Source organism: Erythrolamprus reginae, chromosome 2, assembly GCF_031021105.1.
Source record: "Erythrolamprus reginae isolate rEryReg1 chromosome 2, rEryReg1.hap1, whole genome shotgun sequence".
Taxonomy (NCBI): Eukaryota; Metazoa; Chordata; class Lepidosauria; order Squamata; family Dipsadidae; genus Erythrolamprus; species Erythrolamprus reginae.
This window is the reverse complement of record NC_091951.1, coordinates 177359568-177385770: the sequence shown is the minus strand read 5'-3', so window position 1 is coordinate 177385770 and position 26203 is coordinate 177359568. Positions and strand designations below refer to the sequence as shown.

Genomic DNA, 26203 nt, shown 5'->3' with positions numbered 1-26203 from the left:
CCCTGTTTTCCAGGTTTGCTGGACACCCTGATGACTGTTACAGTGCTCATAAGTTACTTCCGAGTCTAGATCCATGCCACTCCCTCCCCTATTGACCCAAGGCCGGAGAACTCCACCAGCAATCTGGCCATTGGATTAAGGTACTCAGAAAATGAGGAAGGTAAGCAGGAAGGTGTTTTTTGTTTTTGTTTTAATCTATCTCTGTACATTGTTTGGTTTACCATAAAGGAAGCAGCAAGGGTAATAATTCTTAAGGCCAAATTTTATAATATAAAGTCCAATGTTCGGTATTAGAAAAAAAAATCTTAAAAAGTAATTTCTTTCCAAGCTACAATAGTTAGTTGATGAAGCAGCAGGTCTAAAGTTCAGACACAATAAATTGCAATGAATGGGCGATATTTTTATTACATCTATTAGCCGTTAAAAGTAATAAATATTGCTACACATGGAAATAAGTTGGAAAGTTAAGATATCCCAACCCAATGGGAGACTTTTCTTTTCATAAAACATTGCAGAAAACTATCCACCCTGCAGTCAAAAAGAAAAGATAAGGAGGAGCCTTCGTAGTCATGGCTTTGTCGAATAAAATAACTTGAGTCTGTATCCACCTTCTGTAAAAACCTGTTTCCAGATAGACTCCTGGCAACCTTGGCCGGCCACAACCGAAACCAAAACTGCTGATCCCTATCAGATAGTATCTGGTGAGATCTGGTATATAGCACGAAAGAGGACCACCACTGTCTCCCTGGAATATAAGACACCAAATAGAAAATATCAGTGGGGGGAGTTCTCAGATATTAGAGGGAAACATATTATTAATCCAACACATTTACTTAACCCACGAAGCATTCCTACTACGGCTTGACTTCCTGGCTCCAATCCTTCCCCGCAGGGAGGCGGAACCAATTAAAATGTTCCGCCCCAGACGCCTGATGGACCCAGAGGGCTTTCAGACGGCGCTTGGGGTTATTCCAGATGCACTCGTCCACAGTTCGGCGGAGTCTCTTGCGGAAGCCTGGAACAAGGCTGCAGCGGAGGCTCTTGATCGGATTGCATTGGCTGGTGCATCGCCTGGTGCACCAGTTGCAGCCCTATCTGGACCGGGACTCATTGCTCACAGTCACTCATGCCCTCATCACCTCGAGGTTCGACTACTGTAATGCTCTCTACATGGGGCTACCTTTGAAAAGTGTTCGGAAACTTCAGATCGTGCAGAATGCAGCTGCGAGAGCAGTCATGGGCCTACCCAGGTATGCCCATGTTTCACCATCACTCCGCAGTCTGCATTGGCTGCCGATCAGTTTCCGGTCACAATTCAAAGTGTTGGTTATGACCTTTAAAGCCCTTCATGGCATCGGACCAGAATATCTCCGAGACCGCCTTCTGCCGCACGAATCCCAGTGACCGATTAGGTCCCACAGAGTGGGCCTCCTCCGGGTCCTGTCAACTAAACAATGTCGGTTGGCGGGCCCCAGGGGGAGAGCCTTCTCTGTGGCGGCACCGACTCTCTGGAACCAACTCCCCCCGGAGATTAGAACTGCCCCTACTCTCCTTGCCTTTCGTAAACTTCTTAAGACCCAGCTGTGTCGTCAGGCATGGGGGAACTGAGACATCTCCCCCGGGCATATACAATTTATGAATGGTATGTGTGTATGTATGCGTGTTTAGAAAATGGGGTTTTTTAAATGTTTTAGTAGAAATTTTGATTTGTTATATACTGTTGTTTCCACTTTGTTGTGAGCCGCCCCGAGTCTGAGGAGAGGGGCGGCATACAAATCTAAATAAATATCAAATAAATAATATCAAATATTCCTGGCTGATATAGCACAATCCACAAATGTATAAATATTACCTGGATTCATATGTTAAGCTGAGCCAAGTATTAGGGCTCACTAGACGTTCACAGCAAAGAAATTGTGAACTTTTCGATATTTGACCCCCCCCCCAAAAAACCTTTTCTCTAAGATGCCCCCTCCTAGAAATGGGATACTCTTGCCTTGGTTATACTGCAAAATGTACAAGTCCTGTCAGTCTCTCAACATCTCAGCATGACAAGTTTAAGTTTCAAGTTTTATTGGATTTATATGCCGCCCCTCTCCGAAAACTCGGGGTGGCTAAAAACAATCATGAACAATATACAATAAAATCCAATACTAAAAGCAAATTAAAACTCCTTAATATATAAAAACCAAACATACATACAAACATACCATGTATACAGTTGTAACGGCCTAGGGGGAGAAAAAAAGGCTTAATTCCCCCATGCCTGGTGGCAGAGGTGGGTTTTAAGTCGCTTACGAAAGGCAAGGAGGGTGGGGGTAATTCTAATCTCTGGGGGGAGTTGGTTCCAGAGGGCCGGGGCCGCCACAGAGAAGGCTCTTCTCCTGGGTCCCGCCAAGTGGCATTGTTTAGTTGACGGGACCCGGAGAAGACCCACTCTGTGGGACCTAACTGGCCGCTGGGATTCGTGCGGCAGAAGGCGGTCCCTGAGGTAATCTGGTCCGGTGCCATGAAGGGCTTTATAGGTCATAACCAACACTTTGAATTGTGACCGGAAACTGATCGGCAACCAATGCAGACTGCGGAGTGTTGGTGTGACATGGGCATATTTAGGGAAGCCCATGATTGCTCTCGCAACTCCACTGCAGGCCGCCTGGTTCTTTTCTGAAAGTCCAGTTCCTTTATTTTCCTCAAGTTTTTTTTATTTTTATAAAAATGTCAAATTAATGCCTGAACAGTGTGGCAAATGGTCATTCCCACACAAATAAATTCCCATTTTATTTGTTTGCATTCCCATACAAATAAAACTAATCATATTAAACATTATTATTGCATTCAATCAACTGATTTCTAATAACAATACACATCCATATTAGTTTATAATCTATCATTATTCAAATATTTCATCTATTTCTCATTGTTACTTCCATTTCATCAAATAAAAATGTATACATTAATATTCCCTTTGTTTCTATCACTTTAGCTATTAATCATGTCACCCTACATTAAGAGACTTTTATTTCTTTCCTGTCTCACTTCTAGTCAACTCACCTGCCTAAAAAAGAAAGGAAAAGAACAAAAAAAGTAGAGTGAGAGCGAGAAGAAAGCAACACTAAAAATATAAAAATATATACACTAAAGTCATCCATCCATCATCTTTTGCTCAGTTTATACTTTAATTGCTATGCTTTAGAAAAACAAAGAGAGGAAAGCGGTAAAGAAAGTCAAAACAGCAATAAAGAAAGAAAACAATAACCATCATCTACTCATTGTCTGTTGTCCGCGGCAATATTTCAATTGCTACACTTTTTTTAACTTGCTTCCTCCGGTCCTCTCTTCGGTCTCCATCTATATTTATTTCTTGGAATTCCAATCTAAGTGTTCCTCCCACCTCCATTTAATGTCTATTTTCTAAAAGGTCCCTGCCTCCACTTCAAGCATATCTTCCAACTCTCTTTGTATATTTTCCACCTGGTTTAATTCCTCAATCACTATTATTTTCATTGTAATCTCCTCTCTTCCTTCTTCATTTCTTCTTTTGTCTCCTCCCTTTCCTCGACGTCTTGGTCTGGCACCATCACCCCTTGTATAATATTTTCCATTTTTCCCCATAATGTCCTTAAATCCTTGTCCAATGTTGTCTTTTGAAAAAGTAGATCCATCTCCTGAACAATTCCACTCATTTCTCCTTTTTAAATGTCTTGTTTTATTTTTTTAAGGAAAGTTAACTTTTTTTAAAAAAAATTTTTTTTATTAAATATACAGTAAACGTTAAAAAATACATTTAAAACATTGAACCACAATCTTCAAAACATCACAAATATCACATATAAACATATAAACAAAAACCTTCTAACCCTTTCTTCTACAGTAAGACTGTGTTGATAGTTATATTTCTATAACTGCAATTCTTTTACAGTTTTCAATTTTCAATCTAATCTACCATTAATATCGCATTTAAGTACAGTATACATAGTAACTTTAATCTTGCTATGTCTTCACTATACTCTCCTTACTAATCCTATCTCCTTTATTCTTTTCTGTATCTAAAACTATCCATATCTCTATCTATCTCTATCGCTATATGCATTTTACATTCCCTCTATTCCTTCTTGGATTTTTTTTCAAAGAAAGTAAATTTTAATCCAACAGTCCAAGAACTATTTATTTAGTGTTTAAATTCCCCTTCAATGAGTAAATTGGTTCCACTTCTTTGTATTTAATGGGTTTTCATTCAGTTCTTTTCGAATACAGTGTTCCCTCGATTTTCGCGGGTTCGAACTTCGCGAATAGCCTATACCACGGTTTTTCAAAAAATATTAATTAAAAAATACTTTGCGGCTTTTTTCCCTATACCACGTTTTTCCCCACCCAATGCTGTCATATGTCATCGCCAAACTAATAATTTTTGCAAATAAATAACAAAAAAAATAATTATTGTTAATAAATAATTATGTTTATAAATATCAGGATCACTAACTGTCTTATTCAATGGTGAAAAACCGGTAATAATGGTGAGTAAATGGTTGTTAAGGGAATGGGAAATTGCACTTTAGGGGTTTAAAGTGTTAAGGGAAGGCTTGTGATACTGTCCATAGCCAAAAATGGTGTATTTACTTCCACATCTCTACTTCGCGGAAATTCGACTTCCGCGGGTGGTCTCAGAACGCATCCCCCGCGGAAATCGAGGGAACACTGTATACCCAGAGGTTATCCAAAAGCCCCATTAGTACCTTGTAGTTTCCTGTTTTGTCAGCAGGTGGCACTCTCCACTTAGATTTCAGTTCACTAGTCTTGTTGTCCCTTAGATTGTTGGAATATGTAAGCAGGGTTCTGTCTATAGATAATTCCAATATTTCAAAAAATGCCTTCCCAGTACTGCTTCTTCCCAGTTTAGGAGCCCCTTTTCTGTTTATTTCAAAATATATTGTTTATTCTCTAGCTGCTTTCATTTCCGGTTAGGCATTTCTTCAACATGCTCCCAAAAGCTTGAGCATCGCTTAAACATATAGTTCCGGGCAAATAGTTCTGAATTGTTTCTTGGAGTAATTTAACAAAGAAAAATCCTCTCCCCTGTTCTGTCGGGCTCTCTGGTAGAATCCTCCCAAAAATTCACAGGTACAAATTTCACTCACACACACGTTTGAAAATTCAGAATAATGTTCTTTATAATGAAAATTCACTTAAACCAAGCCCTCTTTTGGTATAGCCAAGAGCACTCGTCTCCAAACAAACTGGTAATATGTACAAGTCCCTTATCAGTTCTTAGATACTTAGCTTGCAGCTGTGAGGCAATTCACAGTCCTTCTTCTTTCACAAAGTGAAACACACTTTGCTCTGGTTTAGTTTCAAAGCGGGGAAAAATCGGCACACAAAAAGTCAAAGTCAGTAAAGCAGTCACAAAACACAACGATCAGATAATCCTCCACAATGGCCAAACCCACAGGCTGCTATTTATAGCAGCCTCACTAATTACCACAGCCCCACCCAACCACAGGTGGCCTCATTTTCTTTGATAATAATCTCTCAGTTGTTGTTGCCTATGCATCGCTCTCTGCATGTGTGACTGTATCATTAACTCTTGTTCTGAATCCAAGGAGGAGCTAGATAATTGATCTCCTTCTGAGCTGTCTGCCACACTCTCCTCCTCCCTGTCACTCATGTCTTCTTGGTCAGAGGAACCTTGATCAGCAGATTCCACCGGGGGCAAAACAGGCATGCAGCATGTGGATGTCTCCCCCACATCCACAGTCCTTGGGGCAGGAGCAGGGGCAGAGCTAACCACAACATCTCCCAGTTCCACCACAGCTCACCTTCCTCTCTCCTCACCAGTCTTTTTTTACTATTCATTGGTTGTTCCAGCTTTGTAGCAGCCATCTTTACGCTACTGCTTTTTCTTGCCATGGCTGAGAGGGAAAAAAGCCTCAGGGCCAGATAGAAGCGCTGTGACTCGTCCTCATTGGGTGCCCCGCTTTATTTCACACACCCTTCAGGGTGGCCTAGGCTCTCTCAAAAGCCCACAACAGGAAGAGCTCAACACAGGGGAGGCGGAGACCTGTTCCTCTGTGTCTGAAATTGCCGCGGAAGTCTGAAAGTCCAGTCTTCCAATGGTAGCTGCCAAGAAGTCATTAGGTAAATAACTATTAATAGAGGCAGCCTTGAACCTTCTTAGCTTCACATCTGGCTGGAAGTTTAAATATTCTAAAAATTAACATCATTTTACAAGACTTTCTTTATGGCATATTTGATTTGGACTGTTCTATCTGTCCGTCCATTGTTCTGGGGGAGAGTGGTTCTGACGTGCTTAGATAGGGTTTGTAACTTGGGTGTCTTCCTGGATCCACAGCTGAACCTTGAATACCATCTCTCGGCTGTGGCCAGGGTTCGCCTGGTGTACCAGTTATGGCCCTATTTGGACCAGGAGGCCTTGCGCACAATCACTCAGGCCCTCATCATCTCCCGTCTTGCTGCCACTGGCTGCCGATCAGTTTCCAGTCACAATTCAAAGTGTTGGTTATGACCTATAAAGCCCTACATGGCATCGGACCAGAATATCTCCGAGACCGCCTTCTGCCGCACGAATCCCAGCGACCGATTAGGTCCCACAGAGTGGGCCTTCTCCAGGTCCCGTCAACTAAACAATGTCAGCTGGCGGGACCCAGGGAAAGAGCCTTCTCTGTGGAATCAACTCCCCCCAGAGATTTGAACAGCCCCCACCCTCTTCGCCTTCCGTAAAATGCTGAAGACCCACCTTTGTCACCAGGCATGGGGATAATTACACCTTCTTCCCCTTTTTATTATGTTTTCGGCCTTACTGTATGATGGATTAGGTTGAATGTACAGTGGTCCCTCGATCATCGCGAGGGTTCCGTTCCAGGACCCCTCGCGATGATCGATTTTTCGCGAAGTAGCGGTGCGGAAGTAAAAACACCATCTGCGCATGCGCAGATGGTGTTTTTACTTCCACCGCAGCAGCGAGGAGCCGAAGATTGGGGTTTCCCCGCCGCCTCGCTGCTGCCGCTTATCCGCGCGCGCGCCGCCGGGGCTTCCCCCACCCACCCGGTTCGTGTTGTTGCTTCCCAGCTGGGAAGCGGGCCTCGCGTGCGCGCCGCCGGGGCTTCCCCCACCCACCCGGTTCGTGTTGTTGCTTCCCAGCTGGGAAGCGGGCCTCGCGCGCGCGCCGCCGGGGCTTCCCCCACCCACCCGGTTCGTGTTGTTGCTTCCCAGCTGGGAAGCGGGCCTCGCGCGCGCGCCGCCGGGGCTTCCCCCACCCACCCGGTTCGTGTTGTTGCTTCCCAGCTGGGAAGCGGGCCTCGCGCGCGCGCCGCCGGGGCTTCCCCCACCCACCCGGTTCGTGTTGTTGCTTCCCAGCTGGGAAGCGGGCCTCGCGCGCGCGCCGCCGGGGCTTCCCCCACCCACCCGGTTCGTGTTGTTGCTTCCCAGCTGGGAAGCGGGCCTCGCGCGCGCGCCGCCGGGGCTTCCCCCACCCACCCGGTTCGTGTTGTTGCTTCCCAGCTGGGAAGCGGGCCTCGCGCGCGCGCCGCCGGGGCTTCCCCCACCCACCCGGTTCGTGTTGTTGCTTCCCAGCTGGGAAGCGGGCCTCGCGCGCGCGCCGCCGGGGCTTCCCCCACCCACCCGGTTCGTGTTGTTGCTTCCCAGCTGGGAAGCGGGCCTCGCGCGCGCGCCGCCGGGGCTTCCCCCCACCCACCCGGTTCGTGTTGTTGCTTCCCAGCTGGGAAGCGGGCCTCGCGCGCGCGCCGCCGGGGCTTCCCCCACCCACCCGGTTCGTGTTGTTGCTTCCCAGCTGGGAAGCGGGCCTCGCGCGCGCGCCGCCGGGGCTTCCCCCACCCACCCGGTTCGTGTTGTTGCTTCCCAGCTGGGAAGCGGGCCTCGCGCGCGCGCCGCCGGGGCTTCCCCCACCCACCCGGCTCGTGTTGTTGCTTCCCAGCTGGGAAGCGGGCCTCGCGCGCGCGCCGCCGGGGCTTCCCCCACCCACCCGGCTCGTGTTGTTGCTTCCCAGCTGGGAAGCGGGCCTCGCGCGCGCGCCGCCGGGGCTTCCCCCACCCACCCGGTTCGTGTTGTTGCTTCCCAGCTGGGAAGCGGGCCTCTCGCGCGCGCCGCCGGGGCTTCCCCCACCCACCCGGTTCGTGTTGTTGCTTCCCAGCTGGGAAGCGGGCCTCGCGCGCGCGCCGCCGGGGCTTCCCCCACCCACCCGGTTCGTGTTGTTGCTTCCCAGCTGGGAAGCGGGCCTCGCGCGCGCGCCGCCGGGGCTTCCCCCACCCACCCGGTTCGTGCGCGCGCCCACGCCTTTGCTCGCGCCACTTACCGGGGCAAGAGGGGGAAGACCCAGGGGAAGCCGCTCAGCCCGGTGGGGAAACTCCACCATCTACGCATGCGTGGCCATAGAAAAAAAAGGCCACGCATGCGCAGATGGTGTTGTTTACTTCCGGGTTGAAAACTCGCGATATAGCGTTTAGCGAACATCGAGGTCGCGAAACTCGAGGGATCACTGTATATGCTTTTATAGCTAGGGATTTTACTATGTATTAATGTTTTTAAATTGATGTAACTTCTACTATTAGATTTGTAATGTATTGTATCACTATTATGTTGTGAGCCGCCCCGAGTCTTTGGAGAGGGGCGGCATACAAATCTAATAAACTATAAACTATAACTATTGCAATGTGTTCTACATGGGTCTACCCTTGAAGAGTGTTCAGAGCCTGCAGATAGTCCAGAATGCAGCCATGCAAGCTGTCATGGGTGTCGCTCGGTACGTCCATATAACACCAACACTCTGCGTGCTGCACTGGCTACCAATTAGTCTCCAGTCACAATTCAAGGTGTTGGTTATTACTTATAAAGCCCTACATGGCTTAGGGCCTAACTATTTATGGGACTGTCTCCTGCCACATACCTCTCAGAGGCCTATTAGATCGCACAGAATTGGCCTTCTCCGGGTCCCATCGACTAAACAATGTAAGTTGGCAGGACTGCGGGGGAGGGCCTTATTGCTGCCCCGGCTCTATAGAACTAACTCCCTCCCCCTGCCCCCGATGTTCGCACTGCTCCCACTTTTCTGGCCTTTTGAAAAGCTGTTAAGCCCTGGCTTTGCCGATAGGCCTGGAGGCCACCATTCCCTGTAGGCTGCGCACGCCTGCGCCAGCGCACCCCAAAACGCCCCCCGCGCAGCCTTTTCCAGGGGCGCGTGCGGAGCCGCGGCCACCCCCGTCCCCCATGTGCCTCCAGCCCCCTAGCACCCCTGGCTACTCGCCGCTGCCCCCCCCCGCCCACCCGATCCCCCTCCGCGCGGCTGGGGAGGTGGATTCGCCACCCCTGCCAGCCCGATCTCCCTCCGTGCGGCTGGGGAGGTGGATCCTGCCCTCGCCAGCCCAATCTCCCTCTGCGCGGCTGGGGAGGTGGATTCACCGCCCTCACCAGCCCGATCTCCCGCCGCGTGGCTGGGGAGGTGGATTCGCTGCCCCCGCCAGCCCGATCTCCTTCCGGCGGCTGGGAACGCAGATCCACCGCCCTTGCCAGCCCGATCTCCTTCCACCCGGCTGGGGAGGTGGATTTGCCGCCCCCGCCAGCCCGATCTCCCTCCGGTGGCTGGGGACATGGATCCACCGGCCCTCGCCAGCCCGATCTCCCTCCGTGTGTGGGGGGGGGCGACGAACCGACGACCGGAGGCTGTCCGTCTGTGTTGGGTGGTGCAGGGCAGGCACAGGCAGCCCCAGGGGAGAACGAGGGAGGGAGAGAAAGGAAAGATAGAGAAAGGGAGGGAGAGAAAATTGAATGAAGGAGGGAGAGAAAGAAAGAGTAAGAGGTAGAAAGGATAGAGAAAAAGAAAGGGAGGGGGAGAAAGGAAAGAGGGAGGGAGGGGGGAGAGAAAGAAGATATGAAGGAGGGAGAAAAAGAAAGGGAGAGATAGAAAGGATAGAAAGAGGGAGAGAAAGGAAAGAGAGAGAAAGGGAGGGAGAGAAAGGGAATGAAGGAGGGAGAAGGGGTGAGAGATAGAAAGGATAGACAGAAAGGGAGAGAAAGGAAAGAGAGATGAGAGAGGAAGGAGGAGACAGAAAGAGAGAGGAAGGACGGGGAGCGAATTATGGATGTCAGAACTCACGCATGCGTGATAGCGCGTGCCCACACTTCGTTTGTTTGTTTGTTTGTTTGTTTATTTATAGTTCTATGCCGCCCAGTCCCAAAGGGACTGCCGCTCAGACACTATACTTTTCCGCCCACACAGGAAAAAAATTAGAGGGGACATTGCTGGTGGCCGTGAACTTTAACATCTGACGTGCCTGAATTATGTGACTGGTATGTATGTTTGTTAGATTGGTTTTAGGGTTTTTATAATGGGTTTGCTAGGGTTATAATGGGGTTTTAAATCTACTGTTGATGTTTGACTTCTTTTTAGTATTGTACTACTGTATTGTTTTTTATTGTTGTAAGCCACCTTGAGTCCAATGGGATTGGGTGGCATAGAAATCGAATAAATTGAATTAAATTAAATTGGCCCAAGTATTACAGATGGTGGGGTGCACCCATTGCCCCTGCTCTCTGGAACATCTCTTCGCCCCCTCACCTCCAGAGTGAGGTCAGCGCCAACCCTCCTGACCTTACCTAAGAGCCCAAAACCAGGTTCAGCTTAAGGCTCCATCAAGGGAGCATCACAGTGAAGGTGGGCTACATTAACAATAGATCCCACCTTTCCCCCCCCCAATCTTACTTATTTATTTATTTGTTTGTTTGTTTGTTTGTTTATTTATTTATTTGTTTATTTTATTGGATTTGTATGCCGCCCCTCTCCGTGGACTCAGGGCGGCTAACAACAGTGATAAAAAACAGCATGTAACAATCCAATACTAAAACAGCTAAAAACCCTTATTATAAAACCAAACATACATAAAAACATACCATGCATAAATTGTAGAAGCCTAGGGGGAAAGAATATCTCAGTTCCCCCATGCCTGACGGCAGAAGTGGGTTTTAAGGAGCTTGTACTAGTAACTAAAGCGTACGAAGGTCCGGTGCCCTTCATTTTACTATTGGATTGGATTGTTACATGCTGTTTTTATCGTTGTTGTTAGCCGTCCCAAGTCTACGGAGAGGGGCGGCATACAAATCTAATAAATAAATGAATGAATGAATGAATGAATGAATTAAAAAAAAAATACATTTATACCAAAAAAAAAGAGAAAAAGAACTGCTGCTGACCGCCAGCCATCTGCAATTTGGCAGATCAAATCTCACCAGGCTTAAGGTTGACTCTGCCTTCCATCCTTCTGAAGTCGGTCAAATGAGAACCCAGACTGTTGGGGGTAACAGGGTATATAAACTCTGTAAACTGCTTAGAGAGGACTGTGAAGCGGTATAGAAGTCTAAGGGCTATTGCTAAGTGCTATCTGTTATGATTGTACACAACTCACAGTTACCACGTGATAAAATGGACAGCCAATACATTTTATAAACAAATAAGTAAATAATGAAAGTCTCTCTTACCTCACAACCATCAATTCCTCCTTTTTGAGAACCAGCACAGAGCATCTGGTCTTTCACCAGCCCTGCATACCAGTTAGGTCTATTACAAATTGAGATTGGAATAATATCGACCTGTGCTTCTTGTAATATCTCTCTCTCTCTCTCTGAAATGAAAATTCAAAACAAAACTGTAAGTACTCCTATGTTTGTTTCAGGCCAAAAATGGAAAAATGTTGATGCAGATTATTATTATTGGTGCTGCATAAGAATCTTAAAACTAACAACACAAATGCACCTTACTTCCAACTGGTTAACCAGTCGTTGGCCCAAAGAAAAATTCAGAGATTAAGCATTTGGATATGGAATCAATTTTATTTTGCATTTAACACAGCAGGTAGGTAAATAGAGGGGTCACAATGCAATGCTATGTTTTTCGCCAGAGTTCCTTCGCATTTTTTTCAAATGGGCAAACATTTAGATGTTTAGGCCAAGAGTGTCCAACTTTGGCAAGTTTAAGACTGGTGTATGTCAACTCCCAGAATTCCTTGGCTAACATCTTAAAGTTGCCAAGTTTGAACATTCCTGGTTTAGGCAGTATTGAGGTATTGTAGCGCAATGAAATGAAAAACGATGAATACCGGGATCAATGTTAAGCAACCTGTCTTTCATCAATGATTATGCATGTGAGCTGAGTAATCAGTTAACTTATGGAAGCAAGAAAGGTGTTACTGACATTATCAAAGAAAAACAGCATGGTTCAAAGTTGCCTCATTCTTTCAAATACAAATTCAGGTCTTCTTCTCTCATGAAAGATAAACAGGTAGAAACTAACTGTGTATGATACTACAAATATCCCCTTCTTTCAATATTTATAACAGAAAGTTGATTCTGGCAGGAGAAGCAGTTCTGTGAATATAAGATTAATGGTTAAAAGGTTTGTAAAAAGAAGACCAAATGCATCAGTCCATATGGGGGGGAAAAATCAAAACCATTTTAAGCAGGAATGAAGTATTGAAACAACATTTTATCCTTATGGGGAAAAATAGGACAAAATGATCCAGGAATAGAATGATTTTGGGTTATAAAGCTCATTAGCAATTGTTACATATGAACAACCAAGAAAAAATGTCTGCAGTCCCAAGATAAAACCTACAATAGGTAGAACATTGTTCCCCGTTGTTAAATGCTGCGCTGATAGGCATATTCTATGCCAGGGATGTCAAACTCACAGCATCATGGCATTGTCATGTGACATATCATGATTTCTCCCCTTCGCTAAACCAAACATGGGCGTGGCTAGCAGGTGACACATCTGGCCAGTGGTGGGATTCAAATGATTTAACAACTGGTTCTCTGCCCTAATAATAGGCAGGGTGGCCGTGGCTCATGTGGGCATGGCCAGGGAGCAGGACAACACGCAGCCGCCCCTGCCTCCCCACGGTGCCTTCGGCCCCCTCGGCCTTTCGGCGCTGCCCCCCACCCGCCCGATCCGCCCCCTCTGCTCCTCCGCCGCCTCCTGCCTTTGGGCGTGGCTCCTCCCGCACCAGGAACGCATGCCCTTCCCCTCTCACAGTCCCTTTGCCGAGAGCACTTTCGTCCCGGGCTCTCAGCAAGGGGGTTGCAGGAGAGGCGGGGCAGGCGCTCTCACAGCGGAGGCTGGCGAAGGTGATATTCAATGTCGGGGGCGCGCGGGCGGTTGCGCGTGCTCCCTATCCCCTTGCCAGCCCGCTTGGAACATTCAAAATAAGAAAAACCTTCGCCGGCGAAGGCTTTTCTTATTTTGAATGTTCCGGGCAGGCTGGTAGGGGGATGGGAAGCACGCGCAACCGCCCGCGCGCCCCCGACATTAAAAATCACCTTCAGCAGCCTCCGCTGTGAGAAGAATGGAGAGAGAACGAGAGTGAGAGCAACAGACAGCAAGATAGAGAGAAAGTGAGAAAGAGAGAGAGAGAGAGAGAAAGGGGGGAGAGAAAGAGATAGCAAGAGAGAGAACAAGAGAGAGAAAGAGTGTGAGAAAGAAAACAAGAGAGAAAGAGTGAGAGAGAGAGAAAGCAAAAGAGAGAGAAAGAAAACAAGAGAGAGAAAGTGAGAAAAAGAGAGAGAGAGCAAGAGGGGGAGAGAGAGAGAAAGAAAGAGATGAGAGAGGAAGGAAGAGAGTGAGAGAGAGGAAGAAAGCAAGAGAGAGAGAGACAGAGAAAGCAAGAGAGAGAGAGAAGAGTGGAAGGAAGAGATAGAGAGAAATGATAGAAAAAAGGGGAGGAAAAAAGAGAAATGAGAAAATGATTGAGGCAGAGAATGACAGGAAAGAGAGAGAAACAGAGAGAGAAGTGACTCTTGATTTAAAGCATATGGTAAAAGCACTTAAATAATAACAGAAAAAAACACCCCAGCCCTAACCTGTTTTTATTAATAGTTATGTTTTTGGTTTTGCTGGTTGATTTAGTTTTAATAGTAATGGATTTTGGTTTTTTAAAATTATTAATTTCTTTTAATAAAAAAGAAGGGATTTTTTCTTATTTATTTATTTATTTATTTATATATATATATATACAGTGTTCCCTCGGTTTTAGCGAGTTCGAACTTCATGAATAGCCTATACCACGTTTTTTAAAAAAATATTAATTAAAAAATACTTCCCGGGTTTTTTTCTATACCACAGTTTTTCCGGCCCGATGACGTCATACGCCATCACCAAACTAATAATTTTTGCAAATAAATAACAAAAAAAAAATATTGTTAATAAATAATTATGTTTATAAATATCAGGATCACTAAGTGTCTTAATCAATGGTGAGTATCAGTAATAATGGTGAGTAAATGGTTGTTAAGGGAATGGGAAATGGTAATTTAGGGGTTTAAAATGTTAAGGGAAGGCTTGTGATACTGTCCATAGCCAAAAATGGTGTACAGTGGTACCTCAAGATACGAACCCCTCTTCTTACGAACAACTCGTGATACGAACCCGGGGTTCAGAAAAATTTTGCCTCTTCTTACGAACTTTTTTCGAGTTACGAACCGGCGTTCGGAGACAGCTGGGAAGCCGCGCGGCTGTTTTAAAAGGTGACAGCCGGGCAGCGGGGCTTCCCAGCAGCCTCCCGAATGCCGGTTCGTAACTCGAAAAAACCCGGGTTCGATTCGGGAGGTTGCTGGGAAGCCCCCCAGTCCGGCTGTGACCTTTTAAAACGGCCGCGCGGCTTCCCAGCTGTCTCCAAACGCCGAACGCGGAAGTTCGGCTTTGGCGTTCGGCTTCGGGAGACAGCTGGGAAGCCGCGCGGCTGTTTTAAAAGGTCACAGCCGCGCTGGGGGGCTTCCCAGCACCCCCCCCGAACCCCAAACTTTTGCCGAACTTCCGGGTTCGGGGTTTGGGGGGGTGGGAAGCCGGGCTGGGGGGCTTTCCAGCAGCCTCCAAACGCCAAACGCGGAAGTTTGGGTTTGGCGTTTGGCTTCGGGAGACGGCTGGGAAGCCGCGCGGCTGTTTTAAAAGGTCACAGCCGGGCTGGGGGGCTTTCCAGCAGGCTCCAAACGCCAAATGCGGAAGTTTGGGTTTGGCGTTTGGCTTCGGGAGACGGCTGGGAAGCCGCGCGGCCGTTTTAAAATGTCACAGCCGGGCTGGGGGGGTTGCTGGGAAGCCCCCCAGCCCGGCTGTGACATTTTAAAATAGCCGCACGGCTTCCCAGCCGTCTCCCAAAGCCGAACGCCAAACCCAAACTTCCGCGTTTGGCGTTCAGAGGCTGCTGGAAAGCCGCGCGGCTGTTTTAAAAGGTCACAGCCGGGCTGGGGGGGTTGCCGGGAAGCCCCCCAGCCCGGCTGGGAAGCCGCGCAGCTGTTTTAAAAAGGTCACAGCTGGGCGGCAGTGGTTTTTTTGCGGGTTTTGTTTTGGTTGCACGGATTAATTGACTTTACATTGTTTCCTATGGGAAACAATGTTTCGTCTTACGAACCTTTCGTGTTACGAACCTCCCCCTGGAACCAATTAGGTTCGTATCTTGAGGTTCCACTGTATTTACTTACGCATCTCTACTTCGTGGTAATTCGACTTTCGTGGGCAGTCTTGGAACGCATCCTCCGCAAAAATCGAGGGAACACTGTGTGTGTGTGTGTATATATATAGGGGACTGCCGTTCAGACACTATACTTTTCCGCCCACACTGAAAAAAAATTAGAGGGAACATTGCCTATGAGCAATCATAATGCAAAATCTACGTTCTCAACTCATTTTAGAGCAGGGGTTTGGGGCCTGGAAGGCTTCCTGCTCCATCCTGGAAGCCAGAACAGGCCATATGGAGACTCCTGGGAGGGGAGGGGAAGACAGGGTCAGCCAGAGGTGGGATTAGCTGATTCTCCAAACTGGGCAAAAAGTTCATAACTGGTTTGTCTGAACTAGTGTGAAGCAGCTGAAGCCCACCTCTGTGCAGTGCTACCTCTATTTATGAACTTAATTCATTGCGTGACCAGGTTCTTAAGTAGAAAAGTTTGTAAGAAGAAGCAATTTTCCCCATAGGAATCAATGTAAAAGCAAATAATGGGGAAACCACAGGGAGGGTGGAGGCCCTGTTTCCTCCCAGGAGATTCCTAGAGAGGTTCCATGGAGGCTTCCCATGGTGGTACAGCAGCACATAGGTAAAGAAAAGTCTTGGGAAGTGTTCTGTCTGGGTCACTCCGGAAGCCAAGACCAACCCAAAAAGAGAAGCCAGACACACCGGTAAAAGGCAAAGGCAGTTTATAAAATTCAAGAAAAACACAGGTAACAGAAAATGTCCTTACAAACAGGAAAACGCTGTATCTTCAAATATATCCACGAAGGCAAAAGTCCATGCAGCAATACAGGATTCTTGCTGCCAAGACGAGGTTGTAGATAGCAGACCTACACCTCCCACGGGTCTTCCAAATTGCTGGGCCACAAACCAGGAACAGAGACGCCGAGAACAAAGCAGGACACCGTAACTCCAACTGATAACACTCCACATGGCTTCAAGGGCTTGCCTGCCTTTTAAACCCTAAGGAGGACCATACCCAAGCCCAGCTGTTCCTAATTCAGTGCTGATAATACTTCTTTAATTGCTCCTTTCTTTGATCTGAACGTCTCTGTCGCATGTCAATGACGGCTTGTGCTTCATCACCTAATGACTCCAAGCTACTGGCTGGGGAGAGCCCCCCCCCCCCGGGGCTCTCCTGCTGTTCTCCTTCGTCCCATTCCTAACTTTCCCTGCCCCCGTCCGACTGCTCAGCCCCCTCCTCTTCGCTGTCCTCCTCCTCCGGGCATGGAGCCAGCAGAGACACAGCCGGTCCCTGAGCAGCCTCAGGCTGAACCACAACCGGAAGGAGGTGTAATAGAGAGTAGAGCTGATCTTGTGCATGGGCAAGGAATGAATCAGCAAGGAAAATTTGCAGGGGGGGCAGTGGGAGGAATTGCAGTCCTAAGAAAGAGGGAAGTGTTGAGAAGGAAACCACAAATGATCCAATCTTACAATGTTCAATTAAAGATGGGGCAGAAAGGAACTTGGACATTCTGCTGTTCCACTTTAGTACAATAAAAAGTATTCCTGGAATCCCTGTTTCTGGACTTAGTCTACTTCAAAGAAGGACAAGAAAATGATGGAAGAACTGGGCCAACAGCAATACATAGCAGGAGAGAGGGGCAAAGCACCCCAGTCTTACCCTATTTAACTTACAAGAACCCTTTGGATTTCCCTAGTCTGTGTCTCAATTCACTGGGAATATGAGGCATGTGGAACAGATCAGCCAAACATTTGGGCATTTTGTTTACCCCCGGCTTGGAATAACACACATTTTGTGCAACTCCCAAAACATACCATCCACCAATTAATGGTTTCAGCTGCACTATGACTGAAGGGGACTGCTCATCCTAAGTATGTCTAATTATTCCTGGGTAATTTCCACCCAAAAGGAACATTCAGGTTTCAATCCAACTTTTTCCTTTTCAATAGACCAATGGAAAGGGGAAAATAAAAACTCACTTTTTTCTGTTGTCAGTCCCCATCCAGTTATAAAACATGGCATTTCATTATTTATAGCAACAGGAACATCAGGTATACAGATGGGCTGGATATACTCATTGAATTTCATAGACTCCATCAGTTTGAACAAGGCAATGTCATTTTCAAAGGTATTCTTGTTAAATTTGGGGTGTATAAGGATAGCTCTTATACGGCTCATTCTGGTATGGACGTTGTATCTAGACATATGATGCAATCCAACCACAGCTCTCCAGAACGAAGCGACCCTAGGACAAAATAAAGCTCTCTGTAGAAATCAATGCGAGCTGGCTGTAGAATTATACGGTAGCTTCCTAGACCCTGAAATTTGCACACTTTTTCTCACCTTTTAAAATTTTATTTTTGTTAATCTTTTTTAGATAAAGAGACAATGAACAAGCAAACAGGAAAATAATAAATGCAGAGAATAGCATCAATAAGTGGATAAAATTGTTACTGAGTGTAAACAGTCACGGTATGTAATTGATGGAATGTTAATCATAAAAAAGAGAACACATTAAATTATTTTTACAATTTAATAAAAAGTATTTTAGAGCTTTTTTCATATCTGAACTGAGTGTCAAAGTTTCCACTATTGGCATTTAAGGATATCAAAAAGGATCAAACAGGAAGGGAATTAAAAACATTATAGGTAAATATTTAGTTTCTAATTTCCTCTTTGCTGTACTCTGAGTGATATATAATATTTATACATCTTCATGTGTTTCTTGTTACTTTTTAAAAACACTTTAGATATTTATATCTGCCGTGCTGTATCATATGGAATATACAGTATCTGAAAGCTATTTTTGCTTATCAAACTGTTCTGTGTGCTGTTAATTTTGCCATTACTGCATATTCTCCAAGTTTCAGTTCTTACTGGCACACAGAGCCATCTCTCCGGGCACGCTAGCCATGGCCTGTTGCTCTTCGGAGTTCCGATGCGCACATGCACACTGGTAGCTGGTCTTCGCACACGTGGAAGCTGAGCTTCTGGTTTCCATGGACACCAGCCAGTTGGTCTTCGTGCGTGTGTACACACCAGAAACCAGAAGACCAGGTGACTGGTGCACACACCTGGTCTCTCTTTTTCAGTAATGTGCCAGGTTTATCTTTGGAGCTGTAAAAATGTATCTTAGGAAATTGTTATTTTTTTTATTGTCATTGTCAAAACAACGAATTGTCACTGGCAACGAAAGTCCTGTGACACCCAAAGACCAGTCCCACCATACATAAAATCAGAATAGGTAAATTTAAAAATAGAATAAAAATAGAATAAAAAATAGAATAAAATGTCCTACCACTACAAATTCCCCACCCTGAACCACTCAACCATCTACATGACAAACCAAGTAATATTGTCCAACAGTTCACTGATGGTGACCCTTTAGTTTGTTGTTAAGTGCGAGTATAGCCATTTTGATTTTACTCAGCTGTAGTCTTACTATCATGCACTGATATCGCTTTAGTTAACTATTGTTAACTAAAAATCACATAAACAAATGCTGCCCATTTAGCTAAGCATTTTAATGTAGTGCTTTGCAGAACTATTTCTCACTTAATATTATTGTGAACTGATTTGGGATAATAAAAGCAGACGACAGCATATTTTTCTAACACTAATATTTTATTACAAGTTCAGGAGGTCAAGATTGATTCAAAAACATATTTCTAAATTCAGCCACTATATGCTAGCCCAGTGATGGCGAACCTATGACACGGGTGCCACAGGTGGTACGTGGAGCCATTTCTGCTGGCACGCAAACCGTTGCCCTAGCTCAGCTCCAATGTGCCTACGTGTGCTGTCCAGCTGATTTTTGGCTCACACAGAGGCTCTGGAAGGTGTTTTCTGCTTCCATAGAGCCTCTGGGGCGGTGGGGGAGAGTGATTTTACCCTCCCCTGGTTCCAAGGAAGCCTTTGGAGCCTGGGGAGAGCAAAACATGAGCCTACTGGGCCCAACAGAAGTTGGGAAACAGGCTGTTTGTGGCCTCCAGAGGGCCTCTGGGGGGCAGGGGAAACTGTTTTCACCCTCCCCAGGTATTAAATTATGGGTGTGGGCACTTATAGATGCGCAATAGCATGCACCCATGCTCTTTTGGCACCTGAGAGAAAAAAGGTTCGCCATCACTGTGCTAGCCAATCTATACTGATAAGAGTAGTTTTAAAACAGAAGAGAATACATACGTCCATTCTTTGATGCAGTGTGCAGCTGTCAACACCGAGTTGTGATTAATTAACGATCCACCACATACATGAACAAATCCTTGTTGGAAAATATAACGCTCAAGACTAACTTGCCATGGCCATCCTCCAAGCTGAGCATCAAATCCACCAACAATTCGTGTCCCTGTTACTATGTTATCCACAACTGGTCTTTTTCCGCAATCTAAGAGGCAAAAGACTTCTAACAATTCCTGTTTTAAGGATTCTTCCCCAAACACACATACATTTCTTGACCAGCAATGGCACGTTTGAAATAGGTGCTAAGAGTGATTAAGCAGAAGGCAGTTGTACATTATGGGCACAGAGAGCCTTTCTTTTAAACTAAAGACACATCTGAGGTCGTTGATGATGTTCTGAGGTTGAGGAGTGACACCATAGCAGTATTCCAATATTTGAGAGACTGCCACAAAGAGGAGGGGGGGGGGTCAAGTTATTTTTCAAAGAGCCAGAGGGCAGGACAAGAAACAATGGTTGGAAAACTAATCAAGGACAGAAGCAACCTGTAATTAAGGAGCAACTTCCTAACAGTGAGATCAATTAAGCAGTGGAACAGGTTGCCACCAGAAATTGAGAGTGCCCAGTTATGGGCTCCTACAGGTACAGTCAGGTACGCAGAACCGGTAGAAAAATTTTGGTCAGGTACCCAGAACTGGTAGAATTTTTTCTTTTTTTCTCTTCTGGGCTCTGGGTATGTTTTTCCCATTGCAGTAAATGAGATTGAATGTGTATAATTTTAGAAGAGCTATGCATGCGCGCGTGTGTGTACAGTAGTCCCTCGCTATACCGCGCTTCACCTACTGCGGCTTCACTTCATCGCGGGTTTCTGAGGAAGCCGATCGGCAGATTTAAACAGCCCGCCGAACTCGATCGGCAGGTTTTTAAAAAAATAAATAAATCTAAAATTGTAAATACTGTATCTAAAATAAATACTGTGTGGAAAGGGTTTATAAACACTTAAAACAATGAAAGCTACCAAACAATTACAATATAAATACTTAAATAAGTACTATCAGTCGATAAATTCCCCATCGCGGATTTCACCTATCGCAGCCAGGTCTGGAACGTAACACCAGCGATAGGTGAGGGACTACTGTATATACACATAGTTTATATAGTTAATAATGTGCCTGTGTGTAATATGTATGTACACATATGGCATATATACATAGAATTAAATAGTATATTTTGGATGTTCAGTAATAGTAAATAGATAGGGAAATTGAATCTCTTTGAGGGGAGGGGAGGCCAGGCACCCTAACCCAAACCCTTGATGTGAGTGATGTCCCATTGGTCACCTTTAAGCCAGTCACATGATCATCAAACCACGCCCACCTGGTCACATGGTCAGCAAGCCACACCCACAAATAAGCCACGCCCATAGTGTGGTAGTAAAAAAAATTGCAGCCCCCTCACCAGGGTGCTCCATCACTCAAAGGTTTTTTAAGAAGTCTGGACAGCCACCTGTGTGAAATAGTATAGGCCAGGGTCTCCTGCTTGAGAGGGGGTTGGAGTAATAGTAAATAGATAGGGAAATTGGTCAAAAGGTCCCTTCTTTCTTATTCTGATTGACGTGTTAAAAAAGAGGCAGCTTGAAATACGTCTCCCCACCTCCACCCCCGCGTGTTCCTTATTTCAGGTGCCTTTCTCTCTGTTTCGTTTCCCCACCTTCATATTCCTATCCATAAACCTGTAACTATCTCTTCACATCCGCAGCCAGAGCTTCCATTTCTTCTTGGTCGGGATTTCTGAGCAAATCTCCCGAGCATCCACCACTACCAACCTGCCTAGGAGGGCCATTATGAATGTCTGTAACGAGCAGCTACTTTGGAAGACGAAGAAACCTCCCACCTCACTTTTTTTTTTTTTTAAGGATGGGCGGGATTTCCAAAACCCGCTTGTAGAGTTGCACCTTAGAGCAGGGATCTCCAACCTCGGCCACTTAAAGTCCTGCGGACTTGAAGTCCCAGGATTTCTGGGACTTGAAGTCCACAAGTCTTCAAGTGGCCGAGATTGTAGACCCCCTGACCTAGAGTGAGATTTGGACGGCGACCGCGCGGCGCTCCTGTAAAGGAGAGGTTGTCGGGAGTTGTAGTTCTCTGGGGAAGGGCAGCGCCGCAGCGCACGTGCCCTTGGGGGCTTGACGGGGGGAGCGGTTGGGCCTGGCTTCTCCGACGGCCTCCTCGAGCTTTCGCGTTGGAGTGGGTGATGGTGGTGGTGGCGGCTTACCGGTTGTGGGGATGACAGAGGCCAGGGCTTTGGGCGGGCTTTCGCTCAGCAGAAAAAGCAGCGGGAATAAGAAAGAGAACGGCGCGCAAAGCCGCCTCTGCATCGTCGGTCCGGACAAGAAAGGAAAAAAGGGCACCGCCCGAGCTCTCGCACGCTCGCCTTCCCGGCCAGGAAAGGAGACTCAATGGCAGGGGAGGCGTCCGCGGACTCGGCCTAGAATGGCCTTTGCGACGCGGCAATGGGAGGCCCGTTGGATCGAATGGAAGGGTGGGTGGGTGGAAAGAGGATCCGCACTCTCGGGTGGAACGAAAGATGGTTCGCAATTTCTACCTGATTAGGTAGGTGGGTAGGTGGATGGATAGATAGATAGAAAGAATTAGGTAGGTAGGTAGGTAGAGAGAGAGATTGGATGGATGGATGGATGGATGGATGGATAGATGGATAGATTAGATAGATTGGCTTTTCCTTCTCTGAATTGGTCTTTAATTAGACCTGCCTTATGGGAGTGATGAGAACTGTATGGCAAGTGTTCAGAAGGCAGAAAGCTAGAATATGGTAAAGTTTCATTCATGTTCAAGTGGCATCTTGATCTAGAACTAGAAGTTATTGGGGCAGATGCTGGCTAGGGAATTCTGGGAGTTGAAGTCCAAATATCTTCAAGTTGCCAAGGTTGGGAAACACTGTCTTAGGGGATATAGTCTAAAGTTAACTATCTTGGATATTGTTCCAGTATTGCTTCTGTACAGATTGTTTTTGAATTCGGACTTTCTGCTCATTAGTGTGCTTTAGCATATCAGTTTGAAATTGGCATCTTCAGGGGGCTTTGTAAGACTTTCCCCTCCCCCAGTGTCTGTTTCTATCTTCAACATATTTATAAATGATGTTATAAATTGTTTGTTTGTTTGTTTATTGGATTTATATGCCGCCCCTGTCCGAGGATGTAATACTACCCCTTGTCTCATAACAACACTTTGAAATTTTGATATACAGTAATCCCTCGGTACTTTGCGGTTCATCTTTTGCGGATTCTCTACAGGTTTTCAAAGGGGGATTAAATCCATTGAAACTTTTAAATCCATTAAAATTCTTCTACAGTACTACTGTACTCTATTAAAGAAACTGGTAGGATATCACAGGTGGTTCCAGCTGAGAAACATTATAGAATGACTGTTTAATGCAAAGGGTGGGTTTTAAAAGTCCAAATATTATACATTAAAAATATCTTTCCTCTACTTCATGGAAATTTGTTTTTCACGGGTGGTCTTGGAACGCATCCCCCGCGAAAAATGAGGGATTACTGTATATTTTTCTTGGCTTTGCCTTTTCTTCTTGACAGTTTCTATTGTTCTGACATCCTGTTTCCTTACCGGTACTTTTGTTTATCTGGATTCTCTTCACAGTCATCCTTAACTTTTTTAAAAAATTCATTTCAATGGTTCCCTTTTACAGAGGTTTAGGATTTTAAATGATTCTTGGTGTTTGTAGAAGGTATATGCTCAATCAGAACTGATTATTGTGTAAACCACTTGCTTTCTTCTATTTCAATTGAACATAGAACTGGCACAAGAACAGTTTATGATCTGTTCAATAACCAGCCCTTAGCCACATCTCTGCTGAACTCTTTGATCTCAAAATCAGTTATTTCTGGGTACTGTATCTGAAGTTCAATTATAGTAGATACTTGGAATTGTTTTGATTGCTTGAAGGCTGTTAGCAATAAAGAAATAATTGGATTCACAGTAATTAATGTTTATTATTTATTTGTATGTTTTCCTCACTATTTTTATTTTTGGCATTCCACCTCCAACCACAAGCAACTTATTTTACTTGCTTGTTCATGCTCATCTTTCTTTCTATATTCTATTGATTTCAGATTGAATTCAATCACAAAACTCAGGAATCTCCTCTTCTGCTTCAGTGGGTAGAGTGTAAACTTGGTAACTGTCATATTAAAGGATTGTTCATGGATGTTATTTGCTCACTGACTACACTGTACCCAAGTACTTCTTTCCAATCCGTGGAATGCATTTAAGACACCCATCTGGCAGTATTATTATTTTTTCTTAAAAGAAAGTTTCCGATATTCTAACCATGAATAGTTGGGAAAGATAGATTAATTTAGAAATTTAAAAAAAATATTTTATTCCCTTGATTTCTAAAGGAATCATCATTCATCCTGAAACATAGATTCAACTCATTATTAAATTATCAGAGGATCATAAAAGACCTAATGTGGTTAGAAACAAAGTTATAACCAATAGCCAGCACAGATTGGTTTAAAACAGATCATGCTGAACCAATCTTATTTCATTCTTTGATAAAGTTAGTAGATCACTGAAATGCTGTAGAAGTTTAGGCATTTGACAAAGTAGACCACAACATACCTTCTTGGTAAGGTAGAAAAATGTGGGATAAGACAACATTATCACCAGATGGATTTGGAACTGGATGACAAACCATACTCAATGTGTAGTCCTTGATGGTACTACATCTACACGGAGGGAAGAAAGCAGTGGGGTACCACAAGATTCTGTCTTAGACCCAATACTTTTCAACATAAATGACTTAGATGAGGGAATAGAAGGGGAACTTGTCAAATTTGTAGATGACACTAATCTGGCAGGAATAGCCAACAGCTCAAATATAATCCAAAACTAATCCAAAAAGATTTTGACCAACTTAAACAATGAGCCCTATCCCACAAAATGAAATTTAATGTGGAGAAAAGCAAGGTTTTACACCTGGGCAGGAAAAGCCAAAGGTACAAGTACAGATTAGGAGACACCTGGTTCAAAAAATAACAGTAAATTTAACAGTGAGAGGGACCTTGCAGTCCTAATGGTCAACTACTTAAACATGAATCAGTGTGCAGCCGCTGCCAAAAATGCTATATGGTTGTATAAATAGAAGCATAGAACCAAAATAACATGAAATATTAGTACTGCTTTATAAAGTACCACTTTATAAGACCACACCTGCAATGTTACATCCAGTTTTGGTCACTAAATTACAAAAAGCATGTTAAGACTTGGGGGAAATGGTATAGGACCATTATGGTAAACCTGTGGCACACATGTTGGAAGTGGCACACGGAGTCATCTCTCTGGGCACCAAGCCGTTGTCCGTTGCTCTTCTGGGTTCTGGTGAACTGGCTAGCTGGTCTTTGTGCATGCATGTGTTCCAAAAATCAGAAGACTAGGTGGCTGGTGCACATGGGTGTGCCGGAGACCTGAAGATCATCTTCCCAGCATGCGCACATACCCCAGGTGCTCTTCTGGTTTCTGGCATGCAACCATGAGCGCCTGTTTCCAGAACTCAGTGCCAAAAAGGTTTGCCAACACTGGTATCTTCTGCTTGAGGAGGGGTCTGGACTAGAAGATCTCCAAGATCCCTTCCAGCTCTATTTTGATTGATTATAAATGTGGATCTCGACTCTTCATGGTAATCTTGGCTTTCTAATTGGGATACTTCATGATCAGACAGACTTTGTCTGAGTGCTGGAAACAGGGGCGCGCATGATTGCATGCCAGAAACCAGAAGAGCACCTGGGGTATATGTACATGCTGGGAAGACGATCTTCAGGTTTCCAACACACCCATGCGCACCAGAATACATAAGAAATAATATACTGTATTTAAATATTACTGATGAGATAAATCAGACCAAGTTTTGACCACGTTTCTCCTTGAGAGTGAAAAGGCTTTTATACCGGTTTTGAATGGACTTGTTTCTAGTTCTCAAAAAAATTGGGTTGTGTTCCTAATTATTAACCTATTTATAAAGAACAAAGAGTTAAAATTATAGTGGTCTTGCTTCATTGCAATGAATTATTTTGAAAACAACAAGGGTGTTATTTCGCATCCTGGACATAAACTGTTTCAACTCCTACCCTCAAAATGTCGCTACAGAGTACTGCACACCAAGACAACTAGACACAAACGTTTTTTTCCTGAATGCCATCACTCTGCTAAACAAATAATTCCCTCAACACTGTTAAAGTCTGCACTATTACTACTACTAGTTTTTTCTCATCATTCCTATCACCCATTTCCTCCAGCTTATGACTGATTGTAACTTGCTTGTATCCTTAAGATTGTTATTAATATTGTTTCCTCATTGCTTATTTGATCTCTATGACAATCATTAAGTGTTGTACCTCATGGTTCTTGACAAATGTATGTTTCTTTTATGTACACTGAGAGCATATGCACCAAAGACAAATTCCTTGTGTGCAATCACACTTGGCCAATAAAGAATTCTATTCTATTCTATTCTA

The 26203-nt window shown here is 45.1% G+C and overlaps 1 protein-coding gene across 1 annotated transcript; it reads right to left on the bottom strand.

Moving 5' to 3' along the window:
* Positions 1–261: 261 nt before the first annotated feature.
* LOC139161415 (transmembrane protease serine 12-like) lies at positions 262–22169 on the bottom strand. The gene is made up of 5 exons (XM_070740512.1): positions 21928–22169; positions 19663–19864; positions 17460–17725; positions 11503–11645; positions 262–745 (listed from the first exon to the last, which is right to left on the bottom strand). The coding sequence occupies exons 1-5, from the start codon at positions 22028–22030 to the stop codon at positions 500–502; spliced, it is 960 nt and encodes a 319-aa protein (XP_070596613.1). The 5' UTR covers positions 22031–22169; the 3' UTR covers positions 262–499.
* Positions 22170–26203: the final 4034 nt, after the last annotated feature.